Genomic DNA, 22,500 nt, shown 5'->3' with positions numbered 1-22,500 from the left:
TCAAATGACATGAGTATAAATGATGAATTACTTAGTGTGGGAGGGAGGCCAATCGATGTACTGTACAGTACAGTACGTAGGCCTACCTATCATAAGGGTAAATTAAAACTCCAGCATGAATGCGGTGCAATTGAACCTCTCCAATTACGGTTATGAGCGCGTGCCATTCAACACCACTTCTAAAGGGTCTCTGATTAAAAAAGGAAATTAAGTCCTGCACCTTATCCTCTGATTAGCTTAATCCTGGAGGTTAATTGACTTTATCAGTTATAAAAAGGAACGGGGAGAGATGTTCAAGACAGCAATGAAAAAAACACTTCCTCTGTAGAAGAAGAAAAAAGAAGGAGGGAAAAAAAATGAAATTGGAAAATAACTTCTATTTCTTTTAAAGATATTTCTTAATATACAACTACAGTTTCATATCACATTGCCAGAGAAATAAGGTACTTTCCTCCCAGGAGATGAGAAAAGAATTGAATTTTTCCTTATCGGTCATCTATTTTTCCACGGAATGCTATTACTTGCTGCCATGCCGTTGCTAAGCAACAGGAAATATTAATAGGACCTTTTATTAGCCGGGCTCCACCGGCGGAGCACTAAAATGAGGAAGTGGAAAACATGAATGCGTTACATAAATCTCTGAACCTTTCAGGGTTTCTCTCGCACAAGTCTCTGTTTGTCCAGTGATTTATGGAGGCAATGGTTCATTTATGGGGAAAGGCAGGGTGTGAAAAAGCCAAAATCGTCAAGTTGTCGGGGGGAAACCTCATATATCCATGTTTGAACTTTGTATGTTTATTAATGTAAATTAATGCCCTAGTTTGTCATGCTACGGTACTGTGTCACATGAAAAGTAGCAAAAAATGCCGATCTACAGTACAAGTTCACAAAGTGCTGCATCGTGATGCGCTGTGTGAGCTTGTAGATCGGCTATTTTTTGCCATATCGGAAAAGCTTTTAAAGTGGTTCAAGTCAGTCTGTGGGTTTTATGGATATTAAACCAGTGACAAGTGTTAACAAGAGCTCTTGATTAAATAATAACTACATTGGAACCATTGAGAAAACAGGTTCTTTTTTTCCTTCCATTTCCTGAAAAGCAACGATTTCTGGACATACAAGGTTTGAGCCAGACAGACACACAATGGAACATTAGCCTACGGGACTATTTGAAAATAAATAATGACCCAAAAACAGGTGAGAAAAAGAGAGCTTTCTTTTTTTCCCCCTCCTTTTTTTCTCCCCTTCCTTCTGTTTTTTTCCTTGATATTTGGAGAGGGCTATCAAAGGAGAAAGTGCTTTTTGTTCTGCCGACAGCATTGATCATTCCGGAGCATCTGTGCCCCGAATCATCATTGGAATAACTAATAGAAGTTCCATTCTATCACCGGGACTGTTGAACTGTGGTGAGAGAGGGGGACAGAAATTCCATCACCCCCCCGCCCAAGCCCCCACCCCCACCACCCCCACCACCAGACACCCTAATCCTTTTAACCCTTCAAGACCGGGAACGCATCTGTGTCATTTTGAAGATTTGTTTGGGCTATTCAAAAATAGCAGATATACAGTACAAGTCATGAGCTTGTAGATCTGCTATTTTTTGGAGAAATCGTGGAAAGTGTGTGTGAATCTTTGAATACATATATTTTTAAAGCGAACATTTGTAACTCAAATCTTTGCTTCTGGGAGGATTCTACAAATGTTTTCTAAATCCTAACAGTTTTTTGAAAAAACATATGTTGCTTTAATAATATCAGTGGTTTTCAAAAGTGATATGTATTTGGCCATGGACCCCCATCTAAAAACAATGTTCCAGGGACCCCTAGAAGTTCTAACAGAGTAAACAATGTTCGCTTTAAAAATATATATATTTAAAGATTTGCACACATTTTCACGATTTTTCAAAAATAGCAGTTCTACAAGCTCGTAGCGCGGCACTCGGTGCCGCGCTACGAGCTTGTATATCTGATATTTTTGAATAGCCAACGAAATCTAAAATGACAGAGATGCGTTCCCGGTCTTCAAGGGTTAACCAATGACTGAAAACGAAGGTCTTCCAAAGGAGAAATAGGTTTTCATATCATCGACACGTTGTGTTTTGAATGGAAACGTGATGGAACACAGCAAGGAAAGCCTGAATTACGTATGCTTTGTTGCGTGCCTGATGTCGCGTGACAAGATTAGCTGATCTATAAGTCCTCGCAGTGCATTGTGAGCTTGTAGATCTGATATTCGTGGGGGTATTAATCAACCATTTAAACCCTCTAGTCTGCACATAGTAAACTGGACCTGAGTTGGCTCTGCATTTTTTTTCCCAATCTACACCAAATCTCTTCCCCAAAAATAGCCGATCTACAAGCTCACAAAGCGTCGCAAAATGCAACCCTTTTGTGAGCTTGTAGATCTGCTATTTTTGGGGCTAATGTTCGCCCCAGAATATGGATGCTGGGGTTTAAGTGGTTAAACAAAAGGCTATGAAAACAAACAATAAGAAAAAAAAACAAAATTAAATAAGAACAAAAGCTATCAGCGCGATTAGGAGCATCCTTAATCATTCTTATAGGGCTCTGAATTAACCCATTAAGAACTGAGGCCGATTCTACAAAAAATGTCTTCTAAATCCGAACAGTTTTCTGAAAAACTATTGTTTTCATATCAAGGACTACCCAAATTGATATGTATTTGGCCGCGGTGGACCCCCATCTCAAAATATGTTGTTCAAGGGACCCTCACAGAAGTTACAAATGTTCGCTTTAAATATATATATAATATATTCAAAGATTTGCACTAACCTTCACGATTTTTGAAAAAAATAGCAGATCTACAAGCTCGTAGCGCGGCACTCGGTGCCTTGTATATCTGCTATTTTTGAATAGCCGAAAGAAATCTAAAAATGACACAGATGCGTTCCCGGTCTTAAAGGTTTAATGGAGCACGTTTTTGTTTCGTTTTTTTTTGTGTTGTTTGTTCTCCATAAATGCGTCACTACGGTGCAACTTTTTGCCATTCCACACATGTCTGTCTTCTGAGAAACCCTGCAGGAGTGTGGGAGAACACATGATGTAGGTCCAGCTTGTGCCAAATATCCTCCGTTTACAGCCAACGCATTAAAATGCACCTGTAGTCTCCTATCATTAATTCATCTTGGCTTGTCCATGACAAGTTCGGTTGACATTGCAGCTCATATTTCATTCACAGAGAGAGGGGGGGAGAGAGAGAGAGAGAGAGAGAGAGAGAGAGAGAGAGAGAGAGAAAAAGAGACGAGAAAAACACCTGCCACGAGCTACAACAGGCGCATGCACACCTTAACATGACAGTTGGGTCAGGATTAATACCTTGCTAATTAAGCTCGACAAACTGTCTGGAAGGTGAATTAAATAAGGCTCAGAGGAAAGCCTTTCGCATTCAAATGCCACAACAAAAGAACCAGGGGGCGATTTGAATAGAGAATCTGAATGTGAATGCATGCTGACAGGTCCTTATGGTATCATAACCTCAGGCTTTTGTCGTCTCTTTCTCCCCCCCTCTCTCTCTCTCTCTCTCTGTACTTCGGGATTACGCAAGTACAGCCACGTGTTAATCCATTGAGACCGGGAACGCTTCTGTGTGTCGTTTTTTTAGATTCCTTTTGGCTATTCAAAAATAGCAGATATACAAGCTCGTAGCGCGGCACGCTACGAGCTTGTAGATATACTTATTTTTGAAAAAAAATGTTTTTTTGTCTTTGAATATGTATATATACATTTGTAAATCAAATCTTATTGCTTCTGGAGATTCTACAAATGTGTTCTAAATCCTAAAGTTTTTTTTTTTTTAACTTATGTCGCTATTTATCAGTGGTTCTTAAACGTTTTCATGTCAAGGACCCCCCAAAATTGTATTGTATTTGTCCGCGGACCCCCATCTGAAAATATTTTGTTCCAGGGACCCCCAGAAGCATAGATTTGAGTTAAAAATGTATAAATATATTCAAAGATTTGAACACATTTTCGTGATTTAAAAAAAATAAAATAGCAGATCTACTACAAGCTCATAGCGCGGCACTCGGTGCCGCGCTATGAGCTTGTATATCTGCTATTTTTGAATAGCCAAAGAAATCTTAAAATGACACACAGAAGCGTTCCCGGTCTTAATGGGTTAACCAACGCCACTCCAGTACCTGGAACTTTGACACATCTACATGGCCGTGGGGGCTAACACACACACACACACACACACACACACACACACACACACACACACACACACACACACACACACACACACACACACACACACACACACACACACATAGCATATAGCAGCCATGCATACACTACAACATGGCCCTTGCTGATTACCCATTCATCAGCCCCCCATTACGTATTCAGAGCATCACACAAGGACCACTTTGATGACGGCTAATATGCCATATATTATTGAGGGACATGGATAAGATGCTTAATCAAAGATTAATTATTGCAGTTTGCGGTTACATGTCATGTGATCTTCGAGGAGCATGTTTAAATGTAATACAATTACATTGGGGGGGGGGACTTATAAAACTTCTATACTGTAACCATGCAAACATAATCTACTTATAGTATTATCGCACGGTAGCAGGTGGGAGGTATATATCCATGAAAAAAAAGAGTCAATCTAACCAGAAATGATATAGATTTGGCTTCGGGGGCGAATTCTCGAGTTTGAACGAAGGAAGACACAATGGACAACGGGCAGGTCGGCTTCAACTCGCTCGGCGAGCACAGGAACTCTCCACTAGCGGCACAACAACAGGAGATGTGTATCTTTCTCAGGGCTTTATTGATAAGATCAGTGCAACCTGAGCATGGCTATTAAATGTCTAATGTGTTTTGGAACTTGTAGAAGATGCTATGACAGTGGGGGCATTAACCCCTTGAGACCGGGGAACGCGTCTGCTGTGTGTCATTTTATAAGATTTCTTTTGGGCTATTCAAAAATAGCAGATCTACAAGCTCGTAGCGCGGCACCGAGTGCCGCGCTACGAGCTTGTAGTTCTGCTATTTTTGAAAAACTCGTGGAACATTTGGGCAAATCTTTGAATATATATATTTTTTCAAGCGAACATTTGTAAAATATTTTGTTCTAAAGACCCACAGAAGCAAAGATTTGAGTTAAAAATGTTCGCTTTAAAAAACATATATATTCAAAGATTTTCACACATTTTCAAGATTTTTTTAAAATAGCAGATCTACAAGCTCATAGCGCGGCACTCGGTGCCGCGCTAAGAGCTTGTAGATCTGCTATTTTTGAATGGCCAAAGAAATCTTAAAATGACACACAGATGCGTTCCCGGTCTTAATGGGTTAACAGAGAGAGAGAGAGAGAGAGAGAGAGAGAGAGAGAGAGAGAGAGAGAGAGAGAGAGAGAGAGAGAGAGAGAGAGAGCGAGCAGGCGAGCAAGCGAGAGACAGACAGACAGAAAGAGAGACAGAATGAGAGACATAGAGAGAGAGAGAGAGGGGAGAGGACCTGCCAAGTGCATCAGAGAAAAGAGGGCTCTCTGAAAGATATCAGGTTTGGACAGGAGGGGCTTCAGAACCGCAACACAATAAGCATCAGCAAATGACCCTTATGAATTGAAAATGGCCTCTGCGAAATTAGGAGAGCACAGTCAATTATGTACTCTGGGCTCTGAGAGTTTCACAGAGAGAGGGGGGGGGGAGACCTGAAAAGTAGCTCACTTATTGAAAGATGAAATTTTGACTTTACGCTGTTATAGCGTTTTTTGTAGAGGTCAGTATTTTAATCAAAGGCTGTAATATGAATTTCACTGAACTATATAATGTTTGCAATATGAGAATTATGAATTTTACATTTAAAAACTAAAGTTTTCCACGGGAACGAGGCTCTTCAACCACAGCATTGTAATGAGAATGTTGTTCTCGTCGTTGTAATAACATCAATCTATGGACGCTGCTCTGAACCCTGTTGAGCTCAATCATAATATGATTAGTCAAAACATAAACAGCTGTTGCACTTTTCACGGCGTAATTCAACAGTCGACTGAATATAATCGAACGCCACATTTCTGTGACTTGCTCTTATAGCGTATACCACACTGTATTCATACGGTGAACGTGTTGCAATGGAGAGTACATTCCAACATTGAATGGAGCAGCCAGTAGTTTTAAAAGCAAAGGACCATTTTTTTTACTCAGTGACATTATCTCTAAAATATCTAATAAATAAACCCTGGAGACGCAGCAAAGGAAAAATTCGAGTCATTTGGAATACCAGTTAAAGCCTGATTTATACAATGGTGTCGCACTCCGGAAACAGCTGAACTAAAAGCTCACACCCGCGCCGCATCGGAGTGCGTCGCGAGCTTGTAGATCGGCTATATTTTCGCCGCGCGCGACACGCCGTAGAATCCCTTCCCCTCTTCTCAGTCTCTTCTTGTTGCTCTCCTTCTCCCCACATACAACAGGCTCCTTCTCTTTCTCTCTCTCTCTCTCTCTCCCCCCCTCACCCCCTCCTCTCTCCATCCAGCCCCATTGCACTCTTTTCATTGCCCAGCTCACGTATTGAATCTGCCTGATGAAAACAGATCTCACTGCTGCAGCACCACAATAGAATGGCTGATGCAGGAAAGATGAACCCTAATGGATTTTTTTTTTTTTTTTTCAATGTGCTCAAGATTGAATATAAGGCCTGACCTCCAGATGTAGTGGATCCATTTCAACAGCACAGATATTGTTTATAGTGAAGACACACAAACAGGCTGCACGCATGAGCAGACTGACAGACAGACAGACTGACACACCAAATACACACACGCACACACGCACATGTGCACGCACGGCCGCACACGCACGCACACACACACACACACACACACACACACACACACACACACACACACACACACACACACACACACACACACACACACACACACACACACACACACACACACACACACAAACACACAGTCATATAGACCTTTTTCAACCTTTTTCATGCCAAGGACCCCTAAATTGATACAGTATACATTTGGCTGCGGACCCCCATCTGAAAATGTTTTGTGCGAGGGACCCCCAGAAGCAAAGATTTGAGTTAAAAATGTTGGCTTTGAAAAATGTATATATTCAAAGACATGCACACATTTTCAATATTTTTTTAAAATAGCAGATCTACAAGCTCATAGGACTGCTAGATCCACTATTTTTGAATTGCCAAAGCTAAGTGGTTAAAATGATTGTGACATCATGTTAACAAATTTTGCTGGGGACCCCCTGGGTCCTCCCTAAGGACCACTGGTTGAGAACCGCTGATATAGACACACACACACACACACACACACACACACACACACACACACACACACACACACACACACACACACACACACACACACACACACACACACACACACACACACACACACACACACACACACACACACCATCAACAACCTGAGCAGCAGGCACAATGGCAGCAGCACCTCATTCTATCTATGCACATATGGCATTCAAATCCCTTCGCCTCGCGTCACCACCTTAACCCATTAAGACCAGGAACGCATACTGTGTCATTTTATAGATTTCTTTGGCTATTAAAAAATAGATATACAAGCTCATAGTGCGGCACTCGAGCTTGTAGATCTGCAATATATTTGAAAAATTGTGGAATCCTTTAAAACGAACATTTTTAACTCCGATCTGTGCTTCTGGGGGTCCCTGGAACAACATATTTTGAGATTGGGGTCTGCGGCATATCATTTTGGGTGGTCCTTCACATGGAAAAGTTTGAGAACCACTGATATAATAGCAATACACGTTTTTCAGAAAACTGTTAGGATTTAGAAGACATTTGTAGAAATCCCAGAAGCAAAGATTTGAGTTACAAATGTTCACTTTAAAAATAAATATATGCAAAAATGTGCACAAATGTTCATGATTTTTTTCAAAAATAGCAGATCTACAAGCTCATAGCGCGGCACTCGGTGCCGCGCTATGAGCTTGTAGATCTGCTATTTTTGAATAGCCCAAAAGAAATCTGAAAATGACACACAGAGACGCGTTCCCGGTCTTAATGGGTTAAATTAGAAATACACCTCTCGCAATTCATCTGTCTGTGCGCTGATGTTTTCATAATGACAGACACCTCTTGTTTGAACTGTGTGGCACTCGCTTAATTACTCTGCTCAACAGAGTGTGTCGAGGTGAAGCCACCGGTTTAATAGACACTTGGTTCTCTCTGTGCAAATGAACCTCTCGCTGCTACGCTTTGGTGCTTTAGTTTAGACACACTCTTTTGATTTGGGAAAACGCCTGAGAGTCTAGTTTATCTATGCTGCTCAAAAGGTCTGATTTGGGTCTTAAGAGTCTTTCTCAAAAACTGGTAAGAATGAGGGGGCGCTCAGGTGGTTACAAGCAGGGGTAAAATGGGTAAAACCAGCTCAGAGACTAGTGGCTAGAATCCTTTTTTTTACAAGTAAAAGGTCTGTATTCAAAATGTTACTTGAGTAAAAGTACAAAAGCATTGGCATCAAAATATACTTAAAGTACCAAAAGTAAAAGTACTAAAATGTTTGAAAATAGCAGATCTACAAGCTCACAACGCGTCGCGATGCGACGCGTTGTGAGCTTGTAGATCTGCTATTTTCAAATAGCCTACGTATAAAATAGGGATGAAGTGGTTAATGTGTGTTTTATGCAAAGTAAGTATAGTAAGTAGTATCTGCAAAGTAACTATAGTGACTAAACTTCTCAAATAATTGTAGCGGAGTAAAAGTACAATATTTGCCGCTGAGATGTAGTGGAGTAGAAGTAAAATTACTGAAAATGGGAAATACTCCAGTAAAGTAAAAAAATCCTCAAAAATATACTTAAGTACAGTACTTAAGTATAAGTATACTTAAATGTACTTAGTTACTTTAAACGACTGTCTGGGTGTCAGTACGAACACCAGTGGCCGTGTTCGTGGGCTGGAAGCCAGGCAGGGGACAATCTCGGTCACTGCACTATAGTGACTCCTGCATGATGTTCATTGAGGTGTGGAACTAGATAGAATAGTCTGTACCTCCAGGTGACACTCCTTACTGTCAGATGAAAAGAAGTGGCCTTGATATCATGACCAACAATAGGAGTTAGCAGCGACAAGAGACTAGGATACACACTGGAATTGACTACTACTGGGAAAACATAAAATGGAATTGACCAAAAAAAAAGGGAGGAAATGCAGAAATATGCAGTGTAATTTATTTTATTACACCTGTTCAGCAGTTCAGTCTGAATACATTTAATTGCTTTTGGATTAGCCAACTCAGATTTGCCAACTTCAACGGATAAGGGTCAATTAAATAGACAATCTGTGACTGTAATTTTAAAAACAGATTGAATACGCCTTTGTTTTAAGTTTTGAAAAACTATTCTAAATAGAATCTTTTATTCTATGAAAGAATATTTTATTTTACTTACTTACTTTCCAATGAATGAAACACATCCAAGTGACACACTTTTTTTTAAAAGCCATTTCATATTATATCCCTTACTCCCCAAGCCTGCAAATATCATACTATTCAAAGCACAAATGAAATATGCCGTTTCTTTTTTGGTCATAAAACACCTACAGTAGTCAGTCTATTAAAACCACCAGGTGTGGGCCTCGGCAGCGGCAACAAATAACCTGACCGCCAGCAAAAAGGGAACGGCCAATCAAACACTGTCTTGCCAGTAAAGGTCATGATCAAATGTGAAGTGAATATGAAGATAGATGACATATGAATCCAATATATTCCTGGGGAATATTCCTCCGACGCTATACATTTCAGATTTTTATCAGCTCGTATTTTTGTCTGTCCCCTCTGCCTGTTGTTCCTCCCTATCTGTTTATTTGCGATAAACATTATATGTTGTTTTTGCTTCGATATGTATCTGTTTTCCTTTTTTTTTTAACCCATTGAGACCGGGAACGCATCCCATGTCATTTTCAGATTTCTTTGGGCTATTAAAAAATAGCAGATATACAAGCTCATAGCGCGGCACCGAGTGCCGCGCTATGAGCTTGTAGATCTTCTATTTTCAAAAGATCGTGATTTCTTTTGCAAATCTTTGAATATCATATATATGTTTTTAAAGCATCATTTGTAATTCAAATCTTTGCTTCTGGGGATTCTACAGATGTCTTCTTAATACTAACAGTTTAAAAAGAAACCATTTCATGTCAAGGACCCTAAAAAATATTTGGATTTGGCCGCGGACCCCCACCTCAAAATATGTTGTTCCAGGGACCCCCAGAAGCAAAGATTTGAGTTAAAAATGTTCGCCTTAAAAAATATATATATTCAAAGATTTGAAAAAAATCACTTGGTGCCACGCTATGAGCTTGTAGATCTGCTATTTTTGAATGGCAAAAAAAAAATGACACAGATGCGTTACCGGTCGTAATGGGTTAATACTCACGGAATATAATATAAATACAGATGTTTTTGTCTTTTCATTCAGATATACTGCATACGCGGTAGACTAGGCATCGTTGTATCTGTGTGTGTGTGCAGGCTACTGTGTATCAATATCAATACAATTCATTCTGTTCAGTGAGACGATGCAATAGTGACCTCAAGGCTGTGGTACAGAATATCCTCGCTATACAGAGTCAAAATACCGTAGGTAAACAATGCAACACGCTTTGTTTTTCACGTGTTCTTCCCTCATCCTGGTGAATCCCTCCAGAGATTGCTATAAAAAGGAGAAACCCTGCCCTTCAGTAAAGTGCAATCAATACGGAGCATTACCATACGGCCGTATTTCAAAGGGAAAGCTTTTATAATGAAATACCAAACGCTGTAAAGATGTAGGGGTGACCAATACTGTAGGTCATTATACAGTAAGGTCTGTATTATTGTTCTTTTCACTTAAGTGTACATGGAAATGCAATTATTTCTTTTTTGTAACTGTATGTTATGTTGTTATTTTGGACAGAGCTCCCTTCCAAAAGGAGCTCTTCTATCTCAAACAGGATTTACCTGTATAAATAAAGGTCTAATAATACATAATACAGTATGTGTACAAAATAAAAATAGCAAGTGCTAAGTTGACAGCTTTGAGTTGTTATGGGCTATATATGCAGTATGTTTAACTATGTTGATATCAACATTAATTGACAGATTTCCTGCATTTTTATTTGAAACCCTAGTCTAGTATGCAGGAAACCCCTGGGGGGGGGGGGGTCTATAGTATAGAGTATAGACCCCCTCAGGGGTCCCTTCCTGTTTTCCCTCTACAACAAAACTCTTCACCAAAAACAGCTTGTGGATGGGCTATTTTCAGAGAATGTCGGCCTATTTCGACATGCCCAGAATAGGGACGATAGGGTTTAAGTGGTTAAATACAGTTAAGGATTACAATATGAGGATCACAATGGCTCCTCTTAGTGGAACCAAAGCATGTCAAATCATTGAACTTGGATGACCTGCATACAGACTTTGCAAAATTGCAACCCAGTCATTGTTTGTTAAAGAGGTGGTGCCATGGTTTTGCACTTTTTCTGTTTTTCATGTGTCTATGAGGTTGATAGAACTTCATTAAGGCCCCCGCTGGTGGTTTTATGGTGTTTTATGTCTTCTCTGACTATTTGGAGTTTTTTCCTGGAGGCTGAAACCTTGAGAGTCAAACGTGCCAATCCAAAAACAGGGGCATAGTGACATCACAGAGCCCCCAAAAAACATACCCTCCCCCTCATTATCATAACACAACAGGTGTGGGCATGAGGAGGAGGAGGGACTAGGACAGGTGGGTGGTGCTAAGGTGGTGGAGGAGGTGCTAAGGTATACTTAATAAACTGGAGGCGTGTCCACATAAAAACATTTTTTTTAACAATTTCTGTACACTTTTGTTTTTGGAAAAAAATCCTTACATAATAATAATACCTTATGATCAGGTTTTAGGGTTGAAAAATATCATGGCACTCCATCTTTAAGTGTTGTATGCACCACTGTGTCCTGCATCTAAATGTAGTCTGTGTTGTTCAGTGCTGTAAAATAATAATAATAATACATTTTATATCATATAATTTATATAGCGCTTTTCTAGGTACTCAAAGTCGCAATATATGCACCATAGCATCCTGTATCTAATGTAGTCTATGTTGTTCAGTGTAGGGATGGGACCATAATCGTTATTATCGTTCATCGTGATAAAAACACACAATAATCGTATCGCAGAGATTTTAATTTATCGTGAAATTGTCCTCCGTCATTTAGGATGAACTAGACCATACCCGGTCGACGCATCCGTGGGGGGATATGCGCACATGATCTGGCAACCCGGGAGGCGACATTGTTTGACACATAAACGCTAATAAGAAGCTGAGATTTGATGAAATTGAAAACGGGCTTCACAGTTAAGTTCAGATGGTAATGGTCAATGGCTGTGTGCAAAAGCAGAGCAATTGCTCCAGCCAGTGAGGAGAACCGGGTAGTGACACCACTACACTCACCACTACATACAGACGGACATACAGAGGTTACTAGAATTATAGTAGGATTAGCTTTTTTTGAGCTGCAAATTCAGCACCACTTACACCACTTAAAACGGACCTGTAAAGAGCGCATTTGGTACGCTCTTATTTCACTCCACACACAAATCGATTCGCCAAAAAATAGCAGATCTACAAGCTCTACAACGCATTGTGACGTGTTGTGAGCTTGTAGGGACACCAGGGTTAGCGTGGTTAACATACATTTATAATAAAATTGTTAAATTGTGATATTGTTAACATAAATATCAAATATATCAGACAAGTTTACATTTCCCCATTAACCCATTAAGACCTGAGGCGATTCTTAAAAAATGTCTAAATCTCAACAGTTTTTTGAAAAAAATCTGGAAAATATTTTTTCAAGATTTTTCAAAAATAGCAGATCTACAAGCTCATAGCGCGGCACTCGGTGCCGCGCTATGAGCTTGTATATCTGCTATTTTTGAATAGCCCAAAGAAATCTTAAAATGAGACGCAGATGCGTCCCCGGTCTTAATGGGTTAAGGAAGTGCATGTATTTAATTCAACGATAAAACATAATTATGATCAGATATGGGAATATCAAAAGCAGAGGCATAGGGGTTAATCCCCCACCCTGCATTAGAGACTGTGGGAACCAACATGATTTCCACTTAGTTCTCTTGTTTTGTTGACAGGGCTTGAAGTAACTAAATCCCCTCGCAGAGAGTTTGAGTGCAAAATGGTGCTGCAGCCCAACACATATTAACCCACCATATACAGTATACTGTACACAACATATACATGATTGCATTATTGCATCATTTGTTTTACTTAGTGACACAATCACAATGAAATGTTGACTGCGGGGGCCCAAAAGACCTATGGGAAATCAGATAGACCTACTTAACCCATTAAAACCGGGAACGCATCTGTGTCGTTTTTAGATTTCTTTGGCTATTCAAAAATAGCAGATCTACAAGCTCATAGCGCGGCACCGAGTGCCGCGCTATGAGCTTGTAGATCTGCTATTTTTGAAAAATTGTAAAAATGTGTGCAAATCTTCGAATATGTATTTTTTAAAGCAAAAATGTGTAGAATATTTGAGTTTGAAGATTTGAGGTACAAATGTTCTCTTAAAAAAAAAAATATCTACACAAATTTTCAAGATTTTTCCAAAATAGCAGATCTACAAGCTCATAGCGCGGCACTCGGTGCCGCGCTATGAGCTTGTATATCTGCTATTTTTGAATAGCCCAAAGAAATAGAATAAAAATGACACAGATGTGTTCCCGGTTTTAATGAGTTAAAGCTTTTTGGAATGATTTTCAAGGGCTTTTCAGATATTGCATACCGTAAATGAAAAATCCCAACACAGAGACTCTCACAGTTATAGAACAGACTAGTGCATAAGACCCATAAGGCAGCACAATATAGAAAAAAGGGTATAGTGGGAGAGGAATTGAACGGTCGCTTTGTGTGTGAGGTGCCGTGTCAGCTCTGATACGCCGCAAAGGATTGTGGGTAAATCCATCACTGCCACAGACAGCTCGCATCGGTCAATCCATCAGGGCTCCCAACATGAATACGGACTGATTGCTGTCTCAGCTCCGCACGAAACCGCTTCCAAACCAGCCATTAGCAACACCGTCCGACCGCTTTAATGAGAATTGCAGGTATAATGTACATGTTTCCAAAATGTGTTAAACGCCAGAAAGGTTTTTTCTACACACAGCCTGTGAGTGAGGTAATTACTTTACAGTGTAGCCGACAAGACGTGTCTATGACAGTGTTTAAGACATGTTTTGTATTACATTTCCCCAATATGACATTGACAGGGGGTGATTACATGAAAATAAATATGAGATGCAGTCCCGAGATATCCAGCTGAGCGTAGTGTAGGAAACGCTACTGTACCGGGCACTGTGGTGCATACAGCACTGAACATAGACTACAGTACAGGACACTACGGTACATACAACACTGAACATAGACTATAGCAGTGGTTCTCAAACGTTTTCATGTCAAGGACCCCCAAATTGACACTTATTAGCCCGCGGACCCCCATTTGAAAAGATATGCCAGCTAGGGTCCCATAAGAGAAGATTTTTACGGCTCTAGGAGTGATTCTCAACCATTTTAATTTCAAGGACCCCCAGTTTGACATGCATTAGGCTACGGACCCCCATTTAACGGCATTTCTATCTCTGGGACCCAAATTTATATTGTAAAATCAATGTTGATTTAACTCAGAGAGTGTACAAATGGAACCAAATGGACCCGTCAGGGTCCATTTGGTTCCATTTGTACACTCTCTGAGTTACAGACACATTAGGGTCCATTTGGTTACTAACTATCCATCATTTAGCTGGGTACCCCCTGGAACTCCCTCAAGGACCCCTGGGGGTCCCCGGACCCCACTTTGAGAACCAATGGACTATAGTACAGGACACTACGGTACATACAACACTGAACTAGTGTTTGTGTATTTGTGGTACTACAAAGTATGCTTAAGCGCTCAAGAAAATGCTAATACAGCGCTGATAAAACAGCGGCAATGATCTAACCCATTCAATCCGGGAACGCATACTGTGTCTTTAGATTTTAAACTATAACCATTATTTTATACTTTAGGCTATTCAAAAATAGCAGATCTACAAGCTCGTAGCGCGGCACTCTGTGCTGCGCTACGAGCGTGTAGATCTGCTATTTGTTTTTTAAATCGTGAGCATTTGTGCAAATCTTTGAATATATATGTTTTAACTCAAATCTTTGCTTCTGGGGATTCTACAAATGCCTTAAAAAAAAACATATGTTGCTACTGTATAATCTCAAACTTTTTTCATGTCAGGACCACCCAAAATGATATGTATTTGGCCGCAGACCTCTCAAAACATTTTGTTCCAGAGACCACCAGAAGCAAAGATTTGCATTAAAATGTATATATATATTCAAAGATTTGCACACATGTCACAATTCTTTTTTCAAAAATAGCCAAAGAAATCTAAAATGACACAGATGCTTTCCCGGTCTTAATTGGATTAATACAGCGCTAAAGATCTAAAGGACTTAATGATCAAATCAGATCCTATATCTCCCATTCTGTTTATTGTATCTAATCAGAGTCCAATTCTCTGTCCCATAATTGACAACTGAAATAGTATTTTGGGAACACATTGTAAAATGCCAAGAACATATGGACACCAGCCCATATGAAACAACATGTTTCTCACTTATCTCCACAAACGTCACCTGGGAGATACAAGGCTTTGGCAGAACACACTGACCATCTATTCCAGGGACCACCAGGGACCACCAGGTGTCCAAAAAAGGACCTTTATCAGTCTGTAACTCTGAGAGTGTACAAATGTACGTACAGTGTAGATTAAAAAAGTATCCAATAGGGGGTTCGTGGCCTAATTACTGGTCTCTGTGGGGTGGATATACGTCCAAAACTGTTACTTTTCAGCATTCAAATTCAAACGCAGCAAAACTAGCGTATCTACAAGCTCAAAACGCGTTGCTTCGCTGCCCATTTCCAGCTTGTGGATCTGCTACTGTTGACGCTTTTGTGTGACGCTGTAGTATGATCAAGAAGGGCAGTGGTTCTCAACCAGCGGTCCCAGGGACCACCAGTGGGCCTTGAGGGGGTTCCAGGTGGTCCCCAGCTAAATGATGGAAGAGTTGGTGATCAAATGGACCCTTATAGATCTTTAACTCTTGAGAGTGTAAAATGAAACCAAATGGACCCTTCGAGTTGGTAACCAAATGGACTCTTAGAGTTGGTAACCAAATGGACTCTTAGAGTTGGTAACCAAATGGACCCTTAGAGTTGGTAACCAAATGAACCCTTATAGATCTTTAACTCTTGAGAGCGTAAAATGAAACCAAATGGACCCTTACGGGTCCATTTGGTTTCATTTTACGCTCTCAAGAGTTAAATTATTTTTAAACATCTGCATTACTAAATTAAAGAATTGTTATTTATATCAACGTTTGCCTGTTATCTCTCCTATGGTACCAACATCAATACAGCTGAAATACTTTGCTTCTGGGGATTCTACAAATGCATAAAAAAAAAAACGTATGTTGCTATAATCTCAAACTTTTTTCATGTCAAAAAAATTGTGGACAAAATCGTATCAAACGATAACTAAATATTCTAAGTTTTGGGTCTGAGAGTCTAAATCTCATCAAACGGTGTTCTGTGGCACAAATGCAGAATAAATAATAGACCTTATTATGAAAAGGATTGAAAACCACTGAAGTAGGGTCGTTAATTTACGGGGGAAAAAACACACAAAAAGTACGGAGATAAGAGGTTTCTGCGCCGACAACAGCAACCATATCAAACTGCAGGGGTCCTTGGAAATGAAATGCAGAAAGAAGCTGTGAGAACCAACACTCATGTTCCAGTGTGACTCACCGAGGGCATTTGGCTCGATAGGAGGTGTCCGTCCTGGGCCAGCATGTTGGACATCATGAGGGCGGGCAGCTCGCCGTAGGAGTAGGGGTTGATGAGGCCGTTGTGGGGCAGCGAGTGGCACAGGTAGCCCGCCGCGTCGCCGTGCTCCATCAGGTGCAGGAGGCCGGCGTCCGGGTGGTTGGGCGGGGTGATGGGCGGGATCTCGTAGTCCTCGTCCCCGTTGCCGCTGCCCCCGCCCCCGCCGCCGCCGCCTCCCCCGCCTCCTCCTCCTCCACCGCCCTGACCTGTGTAGCTCTGTGTGGGGAGAGAGAGAGAGAGAGAGAGAGAGAGAGAGAGAGAAGGAGGGAGCAAACACACAAAGGAAGAGATGAGGTCAAAGGCAGTCGTGTACTGTATATGACCTGTGCAAATTAAAGCTGTAAGTCATGGGCATTTTTGGAAGGCTGACACACACTATACTGACACACACACACACACACACACACACACACACACACACACACACACACACACACACACACACACACACACACACTATACTGACACACACACACACACACACACACACACACACACACACACACACACACACACACACACACACACACACACACACACACACACACACACACACACACACACACACACACACACACACACACACACACACACACACACTATATCGCATAGTGTTGCATAGGCATGCAGACTAAGGAAGGTGGGCCGTTTTTTTCTTCCTTTTTCCCTTCCTTTGCCTCCTGTGTGAGTGTAGACAAGAAAAGAACATTTAAATAATCCTGATGTGATTTGACTTGATTTACATAATGAGTTAAACAACACTGAGCTTAAATAAGATCACCCCCCAAAAAATAAAAATATCTGCAGCGGTCCTCGTGATAAATATTGCAAACGGTAGCCTGGGGGTGGGTTGGGGGGGGGGTGTGTTAGGGAACAGTAATTTTATAAAGGAGCTGGAGTTGCACTAACTGTGTTAAGCGTCAATGCATCTTTAGCTAATTAACAAGTGAAATATTTACAGATGTTCGACTGCTTTTTATTTTTGTGTCATCCAAGGGAAAAGGGAACACAATGGAGCCTCTATTGTTGCTCAATCAATCCTGAGTTGGGTGTCATGGACGGAAAATAGCCGATCTATACGACTATGGGACATTTTTGTGTTATCCTTTTTAGCCTAAATCAGTGGTTCTCAACCAGTGGTCTGGGGGACCACCAGTGGTCCTTGGGGGGGTACCAGGGGGTCCCCAGCGAAATGAGTTAACATAGCGTCACAATTATTTTAATCACTTAGATTTGGCTATTCAAAAATAGCAGATATACAAGCTCATAGCGCGGCACCGAGTGCGCTTATAGATCTATTTTTCTTGAAAATGTGAGAATATCTTTGAATATATATATTTTTTAAAGCGAACATTTACTCAAATCTTGGCTTCTGGGGGTCCCTGGCACAAAACATTTTCAGATGGGGGTCCGCGGCCAAAAGTATATCAATTTAGGGGTCCTTGGCATGAAAAAGGTTGAAAACCACTGGCCTAAATGTCTCGTGCTGTTTACATTTCTGTCTAATTAAGTATTCAATCAATCAATCAATCAATCAATCAATCACGGCGTTGTGAACTAGTAGGTCTACTGTTTCCGCGGTGCGACACAGGGCACAAAACTCAGAATAAATCAGGTTTAAGAATTTCTGCTGCAAAGACAACCGTTATCTGGTTATTGCGTAAGCGTCTGAAGTTGGCAAGAATCGAGTCAAATTGCTCAAATGTGCAAAATTGACAGGAAGGGTATTTGTGTGCTGTAGCGAGGGAGCTCTCTGAAATCACTATTCATGTGAAAAAAAAAGCTACTGTGATTCTGCATGAGTTCAACGGAGAGAGAAGAAAAGAAAAATAGCAAGGCAAATTCAACGGGGGAATGAAAAGCAATTTTGTCCGAGACGATCCGACTTGACTCCCATTGTAATGACTGAGTCAAATTAATCATCACAAATAATATTCCGGTGTCAGCCATTCAAGGGGTTTTTAATAGAATTTTTATGATTCATGCCTCGCGGTATACATCAAACAGTCAGTTCTGCAACATTTCAGAAATCAATTCAATATCATCTTTGTGTAGGCTGTCATCCTCGGCAGCAGAGTGGTCATTTATCTCTCAAACAGATACTTTAAACCATTGAGACCGGGAACGCATCTGTGTCGTTTTTAAGATTTCTTTGGGCTATTCAAAAATAGCAGATCTACAAGCTACAAGCTTGTAGATCTGCTATTTTTGAAAAATCGTGAAAATGTGTGCAAGTATTTGAATATATATGTATTTTTAAAGGAAAACATTTTGACTCAAATCTTTGCTTTCTGAGGGTCCCTCCCTATTACAAAATATTTTGAGATGGGGGTCCGCGACCAAATGCATATCATTTTGGGGGTCCTCGACCGGAAAAGGTTTGGGAACCACTGATATACAGTAGAAACATATGTTTTTCAAAAAAAACTGTTAGGATTTAGAAGACATTTAGAATCCCCCAGAAGCAAAGATTTGAGTTAGAAATGTTCGCTTTCAAAAATATATATATATTCAAAGATTTGCACAAACTTTTCACGATTTTTCAAAAATAGAAGATCTACAAGCTCATACCGCGGCACTCGGTGCCGCGCTATGAGCTTGTATATCTGCTATTTTTGAATAGCCCAAAGAAATCTAAACATGGCACAGATTCTTTCCCGGTCTAAATGGGTTAAAAAAAAAAGGGGCAAGGAAGATGGGAGAGGAGAGAAAGGATACAGGATTTTTTCTTTCCTTTTTTTCCCCTCTGAACTGTCCTTTTATTCGTAGTGTAAATAACTCATAAGTAGAAAGGGCCAACAAGGCTGTGTTCTAGCGCGCACGTTACGTACAGAAATATATATATATATTATATTTATTTTGTGTTTTTAAATTGATTATTGTAGCCATGTAATTACAGGCAGCAGTCAGTCTTAACCAGATGAAAGGAAATTCATTAAACAACAGGAAATAAAACGTCTGGCCTCAACCAAGGATGTTAGCAATTTATTACTTATTGTTAAGGGAGAATGTGGACATAGTCTGAACGTTTTAAAACATGCTTTCATCTAGCTCGCATGCTGCTCTGAATGAAGATTAAAAAAAAAAATAAAGAAATCCGTAATTGCCTCATTTTGATTTACTTTGTCCTGACATTGTCTGCGAACCAGTGGATATTAATTTTCTAAACTGTCCTTTGAAGACAGATGTTTTTGTAAACCTTAGGGGATAGTGTTATTGTTTGGTCTAATGGACAAGAAAACGAACATTTCCTGAGATTCAATTTCCCTCATAATTGTTGGAAGGAAACTAAATTGTCTGTTGTAAACATTGGAGGCCATTGTGTGAAGTGAGTCCCCCTCCACGTGTCCTCGGGGAGACGTTGCAGTTGCCGTCGTCTTTCACAATTTACCGCTACGACGGGACGGGGGGACGGGGGGCTCTTGATTTTGATGAGACATTGCTCATAAACCAGAGTACACACTGGACCACCGTGCTTAGTCATCAGCCAATTAGGGGACATTTATCAGCCTTTTGTGTCCTGGTTGTATAAACCATTAAGAACGGGAAACGCGTCTGTGTCACTTTAGATTTCTTTGGCTATTCAAAAATAGCAGATATACAAGCTCATAGCGCGGCAGAGAGTGCCGCGCTATGAGCTTGTATATCTAGAGTGCCGCGCTATGAGCTTGTACTGTATATCTGCTATTTTTGAATAAGAAAGTCGTGAAAATGCGTGCAATATGTACTGTATATACATTTTTAACTCAAATCTTTGCTTCTGGGGGGTCCCTGGAACAAAATATTTTCAGATGGGGGGTCCGTGGCCGCCAAATACTGTACATTTGATTTTGGGGGTCCTTGACATGAAAAAGTTTGAGAACCACTGATACATATAGCAACATACGTTTTTTCAACAAACAAAAAACTGTTAGGATTTAGAAGACATTTGTAGAATCCCCCAGAAGCAAAGATTTGCGTACTTTTTGTTTAGCTTTAAAACAGAAATATATATATATTCAAAGATTTGCACACAGTTTCTAGATTTTTCAAAAAATAGCAGATCTACAAGCTCATAGCGCGGCACTCGGTGCCGCGCTATGAGCTTGTATATCTGCTATTATTGAACAGCCAAAGAAATCTAAAAAATGACACAGAGATGCGTTCCCGGTTTTAATGGGATAAACAGGGCATATACTACTATATCTGCACTAGAGAAGACATTTTTTCCCCTGTCTCCTCATCAATGTCTCTCTTGGTTGCGTAAGGGAAAGGGTGGTCGTAGAACGTGGCATCCGCTACGTTTGCTGTCGAAAGCTTGCGTCCAGTGCCCTTGATGATAAAATGTAAATACCAAGGACGTTCCCAGTTGGATTGTTGCAGGATAAATTATTCATACGCCTCTATTCAGAATGAGATTGCATGCGCACGGAACCCGAAATGTTCATTCTGGTGTCTAATGTATACTCCTTCTTTCCTTTTAACCCATTGAATCCGGGAAACGCATCTGTGTCATTTTTAGATTTTTAGCTATAGCCGTTATTTCATATTTGGGCTATTCAAAAATAGCAGATCTACAAGCTCGTAGCACGGCACCGAGTGCCGCGCTACGAGCTTGTAGATCTGCTATTTTTTGAAAAATCGTGAAAATGTGTGCAAATCTTTGAATATATATTTTTAAAGCGAACATTTGTAACTCAAATCTTTGCTTCCGGGGGGGTCCCTGGAACAAAATATTTAGAGATGGGGGTCCGCGGCCAAATGCATATCAATTTAGGGGTCCTTGGCATGAAAAAGGTTGAAAACCACTGGTCTAAATGTCTGACTGTACCTCGTGCTGTTTACGTTTCTGTCTAATAAAGTATTCAATCAATCGAACATTTGTAACTCAAATGTTTGCTTCTGGGGGGGGTTCCTGGAACAACATATTTTGAGATGGGGGGGTCCAAACACAACCAAACACATATAATTTTGGGTGGTCCTTGACATGAAAAAGTTTGAGAGCCACTGATATTATAGCGATTTCAGAAAACTGTTAGGATTTAGAAGACATTCGTGGATGCGTTCCCCCGGACTGAAAGGTTAAAAAGTGAAATCCAAACAAAGGACGTGGGGGCCTGATGGATCATATATGGAGCAAACATTATTTCCTAGTATGGTGCTTGGCTTGTTTAAACAATCGCTTCCTCTTTCCGCTTTCCCTAATGGTGATTGTAACTGTTTTTTATACTTTCAAAGATTTCAGTCAGATTCATAGCCAAAAACCTTGCTTTTAAAGCAGACTATGTTTTCTTCAGAGGCGTGCATCTTTTTTTGTGTGTGTGTTTGAATCTCGATCAATACCACACCACAGTGGGGAATATGATTTTTCAATATACAGTATGCTCTGTCGGGGTACAGTAAGGCTGAACGCAATCTGCGGTATTTTAATTAAGGGACAGATCTCTGCGCTCGAGCGAGCGTTACATCGGAACACACCTTTCATTTAAGAGAAACAGATGAACAGACAGTTGGTCTGGGACTGAGGGAGAAAATAACATTGATTGGGAAGCTTTC

The 22,500-nt window shown here is 40.5% G+C and overlaps 1 protein-coding gene and 1 long non-coding RNA gene across 2 annotated transcripts in view; both read right to left on the bottom strand.

The window, feature by feature from the left end:
* The window catches only part of LOC311049721, a 468,691-nt gene that overhangs the window by 290,567 nt on the left and 155,624 nt on the right, over window positions 1-22,500 (bottom strand). The window lies entirely within an intron of this gene.
* The window catches only part of LOC311049423 (TOX high mobility group box family member 2-like), a gene marked incomplete at its 5' end in the record, with an annotated part of 184,338 nt that overhangs the window by 47,378 nt on the left and 114,460 nt on the right, over window positions 1-22,500 (bottom strand). The window contains one exon of the mRNA XM_084062995.1: window positions 16,888-17,181. Coding sequence (XP_083919121.1) covers window positions 16,888-17,181 — 294 coding nt within the window. The remainder of the gene's footprint in view (window positions 1-16,887; window positions 17,182-22,500) is intronic.

The sequence above is a fragment of the Gymnoscopelus microlampas genome (genome assembly GCF_963454915.1).
Source record: "Gymnoscopelus microlampas genome assembly, chromosome: 7".
NCBI classification, from domain to species: Eukaryota; Metazoa; Chordata; class Actinopteri; order Myctophiformes; family Myctophidae; genus Gymnoscopelus; species Gymnoscopelus microlampas.
This window is presented reverse-complemented; position numbering and strand designations above follow the sequence as displayed.